Raw genomic sequence first — 12,434 nt, 5'->3', positions numbered from 1 at the left:
TTGGAGTCAATCAGTTTCATTGACGTGACCGAATGTTACACAGAGGTGTGTTCAGTGGAAGACAACGAGTGGCAGAACGTGAATTTATCTTATTATTCATTTTTACGGTACGTTTATCTAATTTGTAGGACCGCGTAATTATTATCTGTGTTTTGAGCGTTTATTGAACTACCGTTTTTGTCTAACGTTTCTTTATGAGCATTCTTTGCCTCAAAAATTCATGTAGATAGCTGGTTTGCAGCTCACCATGTGATTGTGTTATGGCATTACAGGTGTACCAAGTGCCTTTGGGGTAAGAGTCCTGGGGCAAGTTTCCGCATAGGACTCTTGCTCCACGGGTGCTGATTGTGAGTCCCGCCCCACTTTATACCATTGCTTTTTTATGACCTCAGAGTTTCTGCCATAAATATCACATGTACTTTGTAGATAATTGTATTGAAAGAAAATGCAGACATTTTACAGAAAAACTGATTGAAAAGCAATAGGATAACAGATATAGGAGGTGGCTACACTGGGAAGGAGCGGTGGAGAATCCATACGTTCTATTGCAGCTGGTCTAGAAATTGATGATTTTTTTCTGCCTAAGTCGTAAGGCGGTATTTGCAATAAAAAATATATCATTTAATGATTGGAAATTCGGAAAATAATAATTTATTCCTGAATTTTAGACGAGATTTATTCGTACATGTGCATCATGCTCCCTGTTGTCGTCCAAACCCGTGTACAGGCATGAGTGAATATTAATTAGGCCCTTAATTTTTCGAGAAAGCGTTTAAAAAATAAGTTTGCAGATTTAGAATCTCCAGGAACTCTATTTATATTCGAGTGATTTGGGATTCATCAATTCAAACATTTATATTGACTGGCCGAAACATGCAGGGGAAATGAAAAATGCAAAACCCTCTGTTGATGATCCAGTCTTGCTCATTTTAGACAACCATATCTCCCATGTTTCCCATCTTAACATATAAATTTGTGAGACTCACTTCATCCATATTATGCTTTTACCCTTCCTACATATCTCACACAACCCTCAGCTAGTACATAAAACATTCTTTGGCCCTCTGAAATGTTTGAGAAAGAAGCAACTGTCGGGAATGCAGCAAAGGGGTAATATACGCGGTATTTACTCACTAGGTCCATACGCGTTTAATGAGTCTGACTTCCGGCCTTCATTGGTTACAGATAAGTTGGATCCAAATCAAGGAGGATTTGAAATGGATAAAAAGAGGGAGCAAGGAGAGAAAATGTACGTAGAAGGCGGAGAAGCCTTTTTACCCTCAAGCATTTCTCCCTTAACTCCTTTATTTCTGTCCATTTGATCCTTTTAAACCTTTCACCTCTGAGAATACTTTGTCATGCAGGTATCGGAAGGCACATGTCTTACTTGAGAGCATTAGTCCATGTCCAAAACCATTGCAAGTGCAAAATCGGCGTAAAAACTCAAAGCGGTCTGAATTCTTACGAGTTTATCCGACATCCTGAGACTAAATGTGAAGATATCTAAAAACAGGGATAGGGATTGCACTACTAATCAGCGGTTTGTCGACGGCAAACGGCAAAATTCACTTCATCGGAAATACTGATTATGCTTTCGGAGGTTGTGAAAAATGTACTTAGAGCCACCCGTTGTCGATAGGATAATGTGTTATGAATGTAAAACATGGATAAAAGACCCCTGCACCACATATTCTGGAAAGCGAAAGTTCACATGCGAAAAAATGTGATTAGAACTCTTGCCCACGTGCGGGGCAAGTTTCCTATTTGTTTTTCTCTCATATTTTGATAAATAACGGCAGTTCTTTATTTTTTATGTTGCAATGGAAGTTAGGTATTGTAGTTGATGCAACAAAGAATAAATTGTGTAAAAATGAAATTTATTGTTTGAACCGAAATGCATAATTTTTATGATTGTTTGTTAGATGCGTACTCTTGTCCCTCTTTCCCCTATGTATACCTCCTCATTTATCTCTTGCTGTATGTGGAAGTTAATTCGTCCTCTAGACCTCTGTTGCATGGAGAGGTGCACTCTTGTTGGGAGCTCAGACCGCCTGCAGACACACGCACGTGCTATGGATTTTTGCTATAACTATAAAGCATGCATGTTGTGTAGTTCGTGCTGTGTTGGTGTTGATTCGCCTTTGAGGTGGCTCGCTGGGTATTATGGAGATGTGGAGGTATTGGTCGCGTTCAGCAGATATTCCCTATCGCCGGGTATCCTGTACTACTAAGCGGTTATTCATCGTTTTACCGGTCATATCTTTCCTGTGTAAAATAATCACAACATTTGACTTATTGGTGAGTAGCCATAGGTTGTTCACCTGACGTTTTGCACCGGTTTTTGAGGCCGACACTGCGGGTTGAAAGCGAACCTTATCTCATAAAAGCATATTGATTCTGAATCCTCCAAGGATTTCTTACCTGTCCCACCATCCCATACTCATCTCTTTTCTTCTGCATTAAACGCGCTATTTTTTACGGAATACACATCAATGTCATGTTATTTGGATGAGCGCACTCCATCCTAACCATTTCCGGATAAAATTAAGGCGTTACCGTGGCTACTAAAAGATTTAATTATTTCGTAATCGGAAAATCGACAAACAAAAAACGTTTTAACACGTTCCCTGCCACGCGCCGCCATAGGGCGTCTCACATAACTTCAAATTCGAGTTAGTGAGACGCCATATGGCGTCTCGCATAGCTGCTGGACGCTACTAGTGAGACGCCAATGGGCGTCAAAGTAGCGTTTTCCTTGAATCATCAAGCGATGTATAGAACTTGAAATTTAAGCTACATTTCCTTATGCACTGACGAGACAATGTTATCTTCTGTGAAGGGAGGGTATTGGTAACACATTTCAGCTCGAATTTCATTTTTTTTTCGTCTTCGGTTTCTCATGTTTTTTTCGAGAGTGCCATTTTTCAATGGCTATATCATTCTATGCTTCAAGTGGAAGCTCGAGGTATTATATCTCCACACAATGTTTCAAATTACATTTGCAGAGCTTTTTTCGTTTTTTTTCCTTCCCTCACTTGTCCCTCGTACCTAACCGAGTTTGGAGCGTATCAGTATACCAAATGTATTCTCTGTCTGTGCCTTCGATACGGAAGTGATAACCAGTTTAGTGAATATATCATGTGTACTCCGTCACGCATTATTGGGGGAAAAAGACGTTTTAACGAAGAAGAAATCGAGCATATGTTTCATTCTGACAATTCGGCTTCCACCAACGACCTTGAAGGATTTTCTGAAGGAGACACCGCTAATTCAGGGTGTCTGAGGAGTCGTATGAATCCTCAGAGTCAGGTAATCTTTCTTCTTCTAATACAGGTATGATTCCTTATTCCATTTTTTTATTCACAATCTAATAACTCCTGCTCAGTGGCGCCGACTCCATGGGGCCTGAGGGGGACCGAGCCCCCCCAAAAATTCGTTACAGATGTGAGGAAAAAATGTTCATGCTTGTCAATTTTCCCCGGAGTGTCCAGATATAGCGATTCGAGTGATCAGGGTTCTAATGTCGATCATATGACTATTCTAAAATGCTTAAAAAACATAAAATTCACTACTTATAAAATTTACAGAGACAGGGTCCCCGGTTTGGGCCCCCCCAATATTTTTTGTAAGTCGGCACCCCTACTCCTGCTGTAATGTTTAGATACTTCTAGTGATTTGATTCATCCCACGCTTATGGAAAGAAATGTTGTGAGATAAGTCTCATTTTGTGGGTACCATTAGGAAAAATCGGAAAGGGCTGTTAAGAGAAATAACGACTGCTAACTTAAAGAAAGGCATTTCAGTGCTATGAAAAACTTGTGGAGCAACGGTAAAGAAATGAAAAGATCAGCGTGACGTATTCATGATCTCCACCACCATCATATAGGAAATAATCCCAACGGGGAAAGAAATCGAAGAGGGCCATGGTTACTAAGCCAAAGATGGTGTTTGAGTACAAAAAAATAAAGGGAGGAATTGACATTGCTGAGACCCTTTCGTTGTATCACTGCACCCATCGAAAAAAAGTAAGGTGGTACCACAAGGTGGCCGATGATGCTCTTTTTGGGACTTGCATTGTTAATGCTTTTATACTGTGGAATGAAACACGGAATCCAGGTGCCCACATGATCTCTCTCCAGTAGTTAAGACGATAAATTATAGAAGAATGGCTGCATATTCTTCGGGATTCCGTTGATAGGGTCTAAAAAAATTGACGCACTACCTGGTAAATACAAATAACACTGAAGGAAGCCTTCGAAGTCTGGTAATTTAGAGGATAAAATTATCATAATATAAAATCAAGAATTAGTATTTTTCGCACTATTAGATATTAGCGCTGTTTCTTCATTTTAGAAAAGCCCGTGTTGGCTGTCGTGGATGTTACAAATAATTCTTGCAGACGATGAGTCGCAAAGTTGCCCTCAGTAAAGCCAAACGTGTTTCTACAAAATTTATGATCTCTCCGGATCAGCCGTACCCAAGCCTCCCAAGTATAAATCATTGCACTAATCATCTCCGGATACGATAGCAAATATTATTAAAAGCATAATCAACAATTAAAATTTGTTTTAACAGTATTTTCAACCATAGCCTTTGAGTGTACACTAAAACGTTGGAACGAAGATCCAATGGCCTGAGCCGCCAAATGGCGTCTCATCAAATTTTAGGCATTGTCAAAAGTGGGGAGACGCCCTATGGCGTCGCACGTGACTAAAGTTACAATCGATAGCGCATCACATAATGAGTCCAAATATACCGAGAAATATTAGTAACACCCGGAGATAGGCTCAATATCGTTATTGCCGTTTGGTAATAGGTTCGAAAATATTCGCCTGGCACACGCGGAATGACAGTAGAATTCGGGCCCGGCAGCGAACGTGTTAATGCAAGTTAGAAGATACTCTCACTGTATTCGGCTATTTTTCATGTTCCCACTCATTCATTTTTTGCCTGACTCTACTAGCCCATTGAGTTTTTAAAAGATACATAAAAAATTCTTTTAAAGACAAGAAAAACAAAGTATCCTGGTTATTGGCTAAATTTTGACGCACGGAGGGAGCTGTATATTTTCTCTGCGATGACATGATCAAAGATAGATCTGTTTTTCTGTGTCTGTTTTTACGCCCCGTCATGCCGTTCTCATGAGAAATGTCGCTAGATTTTGACAAGTCATCGTGGAAGTGACCCGGAAACGAGATTTCCACGATGGAAATCCGTAAAAGCCTCCACTGTGCGTTTTTAAGCGAGGCTGTGTCTCAAACTGGAGTTCTCAGAATGGAGCCAAATACAGGCTTCATTTATTGACAGCCGTCGGTGGAAATATTTCAAATATGGCCTTGTCTGCGCATTGAAATTTTACTTATTCTCTCAAGAAACCAGGAATAGACTCGGGTGGGTAATCCGCGGAGAGTTCCTTAGGCTTCTGTGTAGAAGGTGACATTCAATAAAAACTATTAGCCCTTATTTATGCAATTCTCACTGCCACTCACGACTATACACCAGAATGGAAAAAGTATGACTGAGGGCTGGAATCAGAGAGTTGATTAGAATGGTGGCCATTCAAAAATTTCTTCCCAATTTCGAGCAGTAATTGCATTTGAAATTATTTCAACTCGCCACTCTCAGAAAAAAAGTGGATATTTATATAAATGTCAGGAAATTCATGGAATAAAAAGTATTAAAGTATTGAAAAATCATGTTTGCTTCAAAATTCTAATGATGATTTTCACCTTATATTAATCATCTATAATTAACTCCCAATTCTCTGCAAGTCCTTACTTAGCATTCCAATAGTTGAAATTCATTTCATATCGTACTTTTATTGAATTTTCTTTAAGGTGAATAATTTACCGCACTGAGTTTTATATACATCTCATTTGATGGTCAATATTTGGTAAACCGAGTTATCGGGCAGGATGGATAATTTCGAAAATGGGCTTGAAAATATTAAGAAGCCAGGAAATATCAGTTTGTCAATTGAGTGATCATCCTGTATTGAGTGGATAAAAATAGTAAATATTATCACAGTAGGGCGTATGCTAGATATTTGGGAAATATAAATGCATGGCCAATGACTTTGCGAAGACACTGTAGGTGTTTCGTTAGATGTAAATAAGGAGGAGGTCATGTGACGGAACTATTTAGTGGCGATTCTGATAGATTTTGAACTACTCCACAGCATCTAAGCAGCTCATACGTTTCTATATTTTGTTCACCTTTAATTTTCTATAAAACAATGGCGTAGTATCTACAATTGTCAATCCTTTTTCTATACAATCAGTTTAAGTTCTACTCTGCATTCTCTTTCCCATGGTTCCGTGATGACGTCATAAAATTCTCGTGCTGGTGGCATCTGGTGCGATTTTTAAAAATATCCTATTCCACGGGTGAGTGGATGGAAGTTGTTTTTTTTCGCCAGAAAACTATTTTACCATCCTCTATCGCTTTCATGCATTCCATTTTGACATTTCTGATCAGAGTGGATGAAACATTTTTTTTTCTAACGTTTTGGAATGGACTTCAAGAGAAGAAGAAGCTTTTTAGGGCGGGTCTGAAAGTTCGCAGTCAAGTTCAAGCGCGAAGGGGAAGACCATGTGTGCCCCTCACTTTTTTATAACATTTCCTGTTTAAATTTAGGCTAGGGAGTAGCCGCGTCGAAATCTTCACCCTGCTTCCTATTTCCTGCCCTTAAAGAGGATGGCCTCTAAAGATTAGGATATCTATCTCGTTCAGGAGCCTCAAGGGGCCAAGTTGTCCTTTCTACCACTTTAATGAACCTTTTGGTGTTATGCGGCAAGTGTTCTATGTTCGGGACGATGTTGTTGAAAAATCCTTCATGAACAGTGATTTCTTTTCGTGGGCTCGATCATGAGGGAACAATACGATCTTTCGAACAATTTTTCCTCGATAAAGTTTGGAAAATAAAGATAAGTAGCAGTATTTTCTGTACTTCGATCTGTCACCAACTTCTCGAGCTATTCGCGTTGAAAAGTCGATGACCTTAACCATTTTGCAGATAAGTTAATGGAGCTATTGACTTCCTGTCGAGAAGTGCAACGGGTCTTTGCCACTACTCGATCTCTCATATTGGCCTCGCTTGTTTTTTTTGTCGTTTACACTCTTATGAGCGATTCTTACCCTAAAGGAGCGGTTCCTCTGAACGAGTTAATGAGCCGAAACTCCAATGATGCTACCGAAAAATGAATGTGTGGCGGCTACTTCCGTATTGGCTATTTGAGTGCCTTTTTGACTTTAAAATTACGAGAGAAATTCCAAAAGAGGAAAATTTATTTGTTTACATATTTCCCTTACATCTACCGAATTCTTTCGATCTAGCCCTAATTTTGGTCTGAGTGAAAGACCCCTTTGTCTCCTTACTAGAATCTATCCCTTAATTTTTTTTAAAATTCTTCCCAAAACCGAAGATCATGGAAATATGAGTATAAGTTATAAAAACATTCGTCGACATGACTATAGACCAGGGGTCTCCAATTTACTAGGCCACGATGGCAACATTCCAAGTTCCGAATCGCCCCGCGGGCCGGATAGCAAATTTGCCGATGACTGAAGTATTCGATACCAACGTCTACTGAAGTATCCGGTGGCGTATCTCTTATTTACGAACAGTTGAAGGTGACTTTGACGTGCAGTACAGCGCTGCAATGCTCCTAGCGACGCACAGTGGGGCCAAATGTTTAAAAGGTGGTCATAATTATTAAATATCATGTAATCTGTTTGAAATTTGGAATATAACAGTATTCGAGGTCGTAAGTAAAAGTAATAGTTATAGTAAAAAAAGCATTTCAAATCTATTGACATTGCTCCATCGATTCTACTTTTTAAATTTAAAATTGAGCCAATTGGGTAGCTGTAGAGCAGTCTTGAAGGTCGGAATATTTCGAAGCGAGAGGGAGTCTATGCATCTCAGCAGCGCACCTGTCACTTTGCCAGTGATTTATACGAAGAGGTGACTACTTCATTGCTTTCCAAATTCATATCTCAGCGGCTCAAATAAGTGTCTTCCCAACCACGATATGCAAAATCAAAACCACGAACTTTTATTTTCCTAACCATGACTACCTTTTATAGATTAGGCTCCACTGTGCGGCGTCTCACGGAGTTAAACGAGCGAGAATCGCGCGCTACTTGAAACGAGTGCGCGGGCCGGATGAAAGCCTTCCGCGTGCCGTATTTTGGAGACCCCTGCTATAGGCAATGAAGCTATAAGAGTGAGATGATACTGTAATCCTTTCTAAGAAAAACATATATCGTAAAAAACAAAAAGTAAGCACCTACCTCAAAAAAACCTTTTTTAGATTAATCTTTTAGATGAACTGCGACATTCTAGTTTCCACTTTGGATCCTAGGTTAACGTAAGTAACGCTATTTCATAACATAGATAACATTTTGGGAAATAGAGGTCTTCCATCCGAAAAGTTTCTATGTCGTAGCCACATAACGTCTTTAATTTTTAGCAAAATAGTTCTTAGTTACCAGAGGTAACTCATTTCGTCGATAATGGTAATATATTTATCTCAGTTAAATGAAATAAAATAACTATGTTTTATTCCATTTAGCATGAAGCAATTCCACAAAGTAACGCCTGAGACCGTGTCTTATATTTATCTCAGCAAAATATGATGTGTTTTCATATTAGTGGGTACCATGAATTACTCTTGAGAAATGCTTTTATCCTTTAAGATATAAGCGAAAATATAACCTGTGATTTTGATATAATAAGCAATCTCATGAAGAAAAATTATGAGAATTTTTAAGCAAATTTGATCCATCTTAGTAACCTAATTTATTTATTTTAAGCATTATTTATCCTCATATTGACTTGAATAATGTATAGTGGATGTAACGCTTCCGCTTGTTGGACTTGACGAATTCTGACTTTGATACTTCCACCTCTTATCTATGCAACCAGAGGAGAGTTCAAACAACTTCTTATTCCGATTGGAATGGCAAATAGCTCGTGTTTATCGCGAAGCCGTAGCGAGGATGGTAAACGCTTTGTAATCCGCCCCCTCGCACTAGCTGGCGCCATATTCTGACGTCCTATTGCACGCTCTTGCGGGATTAATGAGAAAAAGTTTAAAACTGACTTATATATGCTCAACATTCGTAAACAGGTTCAAAGAATTAAACTTCCCATCCTAAGGCACGGTACGAGAAATTTTCAAAGGGGACTAAATTGGGAGTAAGTTTTTGTAAATTAGTCTTAGCCGTCGGATGTAAGCATTTTATGAATTCTGCGAATCTTATTGAAGTATAGATCACATAGGTGTTATTACTTCTGAAATTGGGCCAAACATCTTTAAGTAAATGATTTAACAATCGGTGATATGGAACTTAGCCCTTTTTCAACTCCGAGTAGAATTTGTTTGTTTATGATAAATTATCTTTGGAAGCATTCTAAATTTTTGGAGAGAAGATAGGTTTTTAAGACCTTGTGAGTACTTGACGACGATGCAGCCAATGCATTAATGTATCAAATGCAACTAAAGGCAGAAATCGTAGTTAAAATCCCATGAGTAAGTGATAGATTTATTCCTGACGATATTTATTTTATAACTTCGTTTCTCGTGACTTAATTGCTCTTTACGGAAAGGGTATATCTATAGAAGACTTAGAATGCGTAACTTTCCAGATTTTTAAATCCAGTTTTAAGCCGAAGTGAGAGAACTTTTTCTTCACCGTAAAATTACAAACTAGTTGTTACGATACGGCCAATGTAATTCACTTGATTGCAACGGATGGGTGTTGGCTTCCCGTGAAATGGGCCCTAGGTTGAGTCTCGCCGACGATGAACAAGAATCAGTAGCAATCCATTTTATATATTTGAGTCCCTTGAAGGTACTAATAAGGAGAAGTGTCTACACATACATAATAATCCGCAAGCCGCCTAAAAGGTAGCAGGGGGTGTTAGGACACCAGCCGTTAACACATAAAAATGAAGTGCTCTAACGAAGTTAGGACTAGCATTTATTAAAGTCCTTTATGGTTCGGGGGAAAACGAATTCCCACATCCATCCGTTCGGCAAAACATCTCTCTTAATTTATCGCTTCTATCGGATCTGGAAATATAGTTGGGCTCAAATATTATGTTATTTCAAGTTTGGTGTTACAACTCCACCGATTTGCTGCACACTCTTGCCCAATCTATCATACAGTTATATATATTTGTATGCATGTTCATACGCATATTTTAATCTTTTCCCGGGTGAATAGTTGATTTTTTATCAAAGTTATATTCGATTATTACATAAAATGCCGGTAAGAGAAAAACTAACTTTTGACAGGTATTTTACGATTATTTATAAGTTTTTAAACTTTCGTAATAATACCATATAACCCTTTCATCATTTTCTGGTAGTTTTTATATGAACTGAGATAGAATTTTGATGAATGATATACAAGTTTTCTTGGACTAAGATCGAGTCTTTCTATGATTTGAAAATTTGAGATGAGAGTGTAAGTTTCAAAAGCATCTCGAGCGGGTAGAAGTAAAGACCTAATATATAGTGGGCCAAAATGGAAAAGAGTTGATTAAAGGTAAAAACATTTTCTTTCAGTCCGAAAGCCAATGATTTTCGTAGGTATTTTAATGGAAGATGTGAGCGAAATTGTAAGCTAATTCCCGAGGTACTCACCATTGAAAATATCCACCAGTTTGTTTCAGTTCTCTATGGAAATTTAACGTTTGATTCTCTCCGAAAAAATCGTCTCAACGGTCCTACCGCACATATTCCACGAGTATAATTTGGAAATTTTAACTATAAATAAACGGTCGCCGTCAACGGGTAACTATCATTACGATTTAAAATGGGAATGAATAATCCTGAAGTTGTATTTAAAGAAGTAGTGAAGCGAGTCGACAAATTACATTACTATTTACTGCGATTGATACATAAGGATCACATCGTGCTGTATGAATTTCATGGTATATTTTCGATGGTCTTTAAATAAAAAAAAACTGAAGCAATTATCTAAAGAACTAAATGTAAATTGTGTTGCGGAAATCCGCTACACAAATTTTCATCAGGCTGAAAACTGCCGGATCAGCCAAGAAACAGGTGTGGGATTGTACTAATTGCTTGCCACTCTGTTCTGTGGATTCGCCGAGCTTCAGGAGGCAATGGGAATCGTGGTGGTGTTTGTCGTTTGATGCTGTTTTGTTATGATAAGGGAAAGGTGAATACCAAGGGGACTGCATAGAGAAAGTCCAATTCCATCCCACAGTACGAACGATTGTGCTTAAATATAGTTTCAGTTCCCAATATGTCAGTTGTGTGCACAAATGTCCCGACGAGAGTTAACTCCATACTGTGGGACGTGACCGAAAGCTTAATTCGGAGGAAGAATTTTTAGCTGGGTCAATTAGACGTTGTAATATTGCGACGCATGTGGTTGCAGTTCCCCCTCTAATAGGCGTAAATAGCTTTTTTTTTAATTCTCGATTATATGAGATCAATACGAGGACAACATTTTTGGAGACGGAATTCTTGAAATTGTACCTGAGCTGGCCGCATTCAGACGCTAATGCGCTTTGCACTAATTTTTTCCGACGCTATACTTGAGTCAGTGGCGTAACTATAGGGGGGGATGAGGGGATAGATCCCCCCCCCCAAAGTCTGAGAGTAATAAAAAAATATTTAAAACTATTGCCTAGTTTTGACACGTAATAACTGCATCTGCTTGAAGTCAAATCTTTAGTGCCAAAATGACGTGTAATGTATTTCCAGACATGCCATTTTTCAAACATTTTCCTGGACTCCGTTGCCTGGGGGTAGAGGGGATCGCCAACCTAGGCCATCCCATCCCCACAAAGCATATTACTAGTTACGCCACTGACTTGAGTGATATGCCGTTCTGTAGGGACGCGTGTTAAATATGTCAGATATAGTATATTCTCATATTTCGCTTTTTGAACGACGTGAAAACCAAAATCAGTTTCACAGGAGGTAATACCTGGTAATACGTACTGTTCTGTGGGTTGACGACGAAGTCCCAAGTGTTTCCGAACAGTGGCAAGGGTACAGGCCCTGGGAGCTTCTCCATGAAGTCAACGAAGTGTAATCGATGCGAATACCATTTCATCAGTCGGGGCACGAAGACGGACCCCGCGAGTAGAAAGAAGAGGAAGAGAAAGAGAAGCTCTTGAGGCGGAGACACCTCCATCGCCGCTTCAGCTTCGTAAGGTAACTGCGCAGGCCATGGACCGCGCAGGCGATGGAACTCAAAGGGGTGAGTGGCGATCGGTGGGGAAGAGGTGTGAATTTAAAGCAAGGGTAAATAGAGTGCTCAACTTGACTAAGCAATAGCTAAAAGCTGTCGCCAATATTGGAACTAAGTGACTTTGGGAAAAATGCCGATATTATTATGAGAGCACGTAAAAATTAGTAAAGTAAAATGTTAATAGGATTCAATGC

General features: G+C 39.1%; 1 protein-coding gene across 1 annotated transcript in view; it reads right to left on the bottom strand.

The window, feature by feature from the left end:
* Positions 1-12,212, bottom strand: part of LOC124153512 (cytochrome P450 4C1-like) — a 54,905-nt gene extending 42,693 nt beyond the window's left edge. Inside the window, exon 1 of the mRNA XM_046526720.1 lies at positions 11,988-12,212. Within this exon, the coding sequence (XP_046382676.1) occupies positions 11,988-12,183 (196 nt within the window). The 5' untranslated portion in view covers positions 12,184-12,212. The remainder of the gene's footprint in view (positions 1-11,987) is intronic.
* Between the last annotated feature and the right edge of the window lie 222 nt (positions 12,213-12,434).

Source organism: Ischnura elegans, chromosome 2, assembly GCF_921293095.1.
Source record: "Ischnura elegans chromosome 2, ioIscEleg1.1, whole genome shotgun sequence".
Lineage (NCBI taxonomy): Eukaryota > Metazoa > Arthropoda > Insecta > Odonata > Coenagrionidae > Ischnura > Ischnura elegans.
Note: the sequence above shows the minus strand (reverse complement) of the source record. Positions and strands in the feature narration are given on the sequence as shown.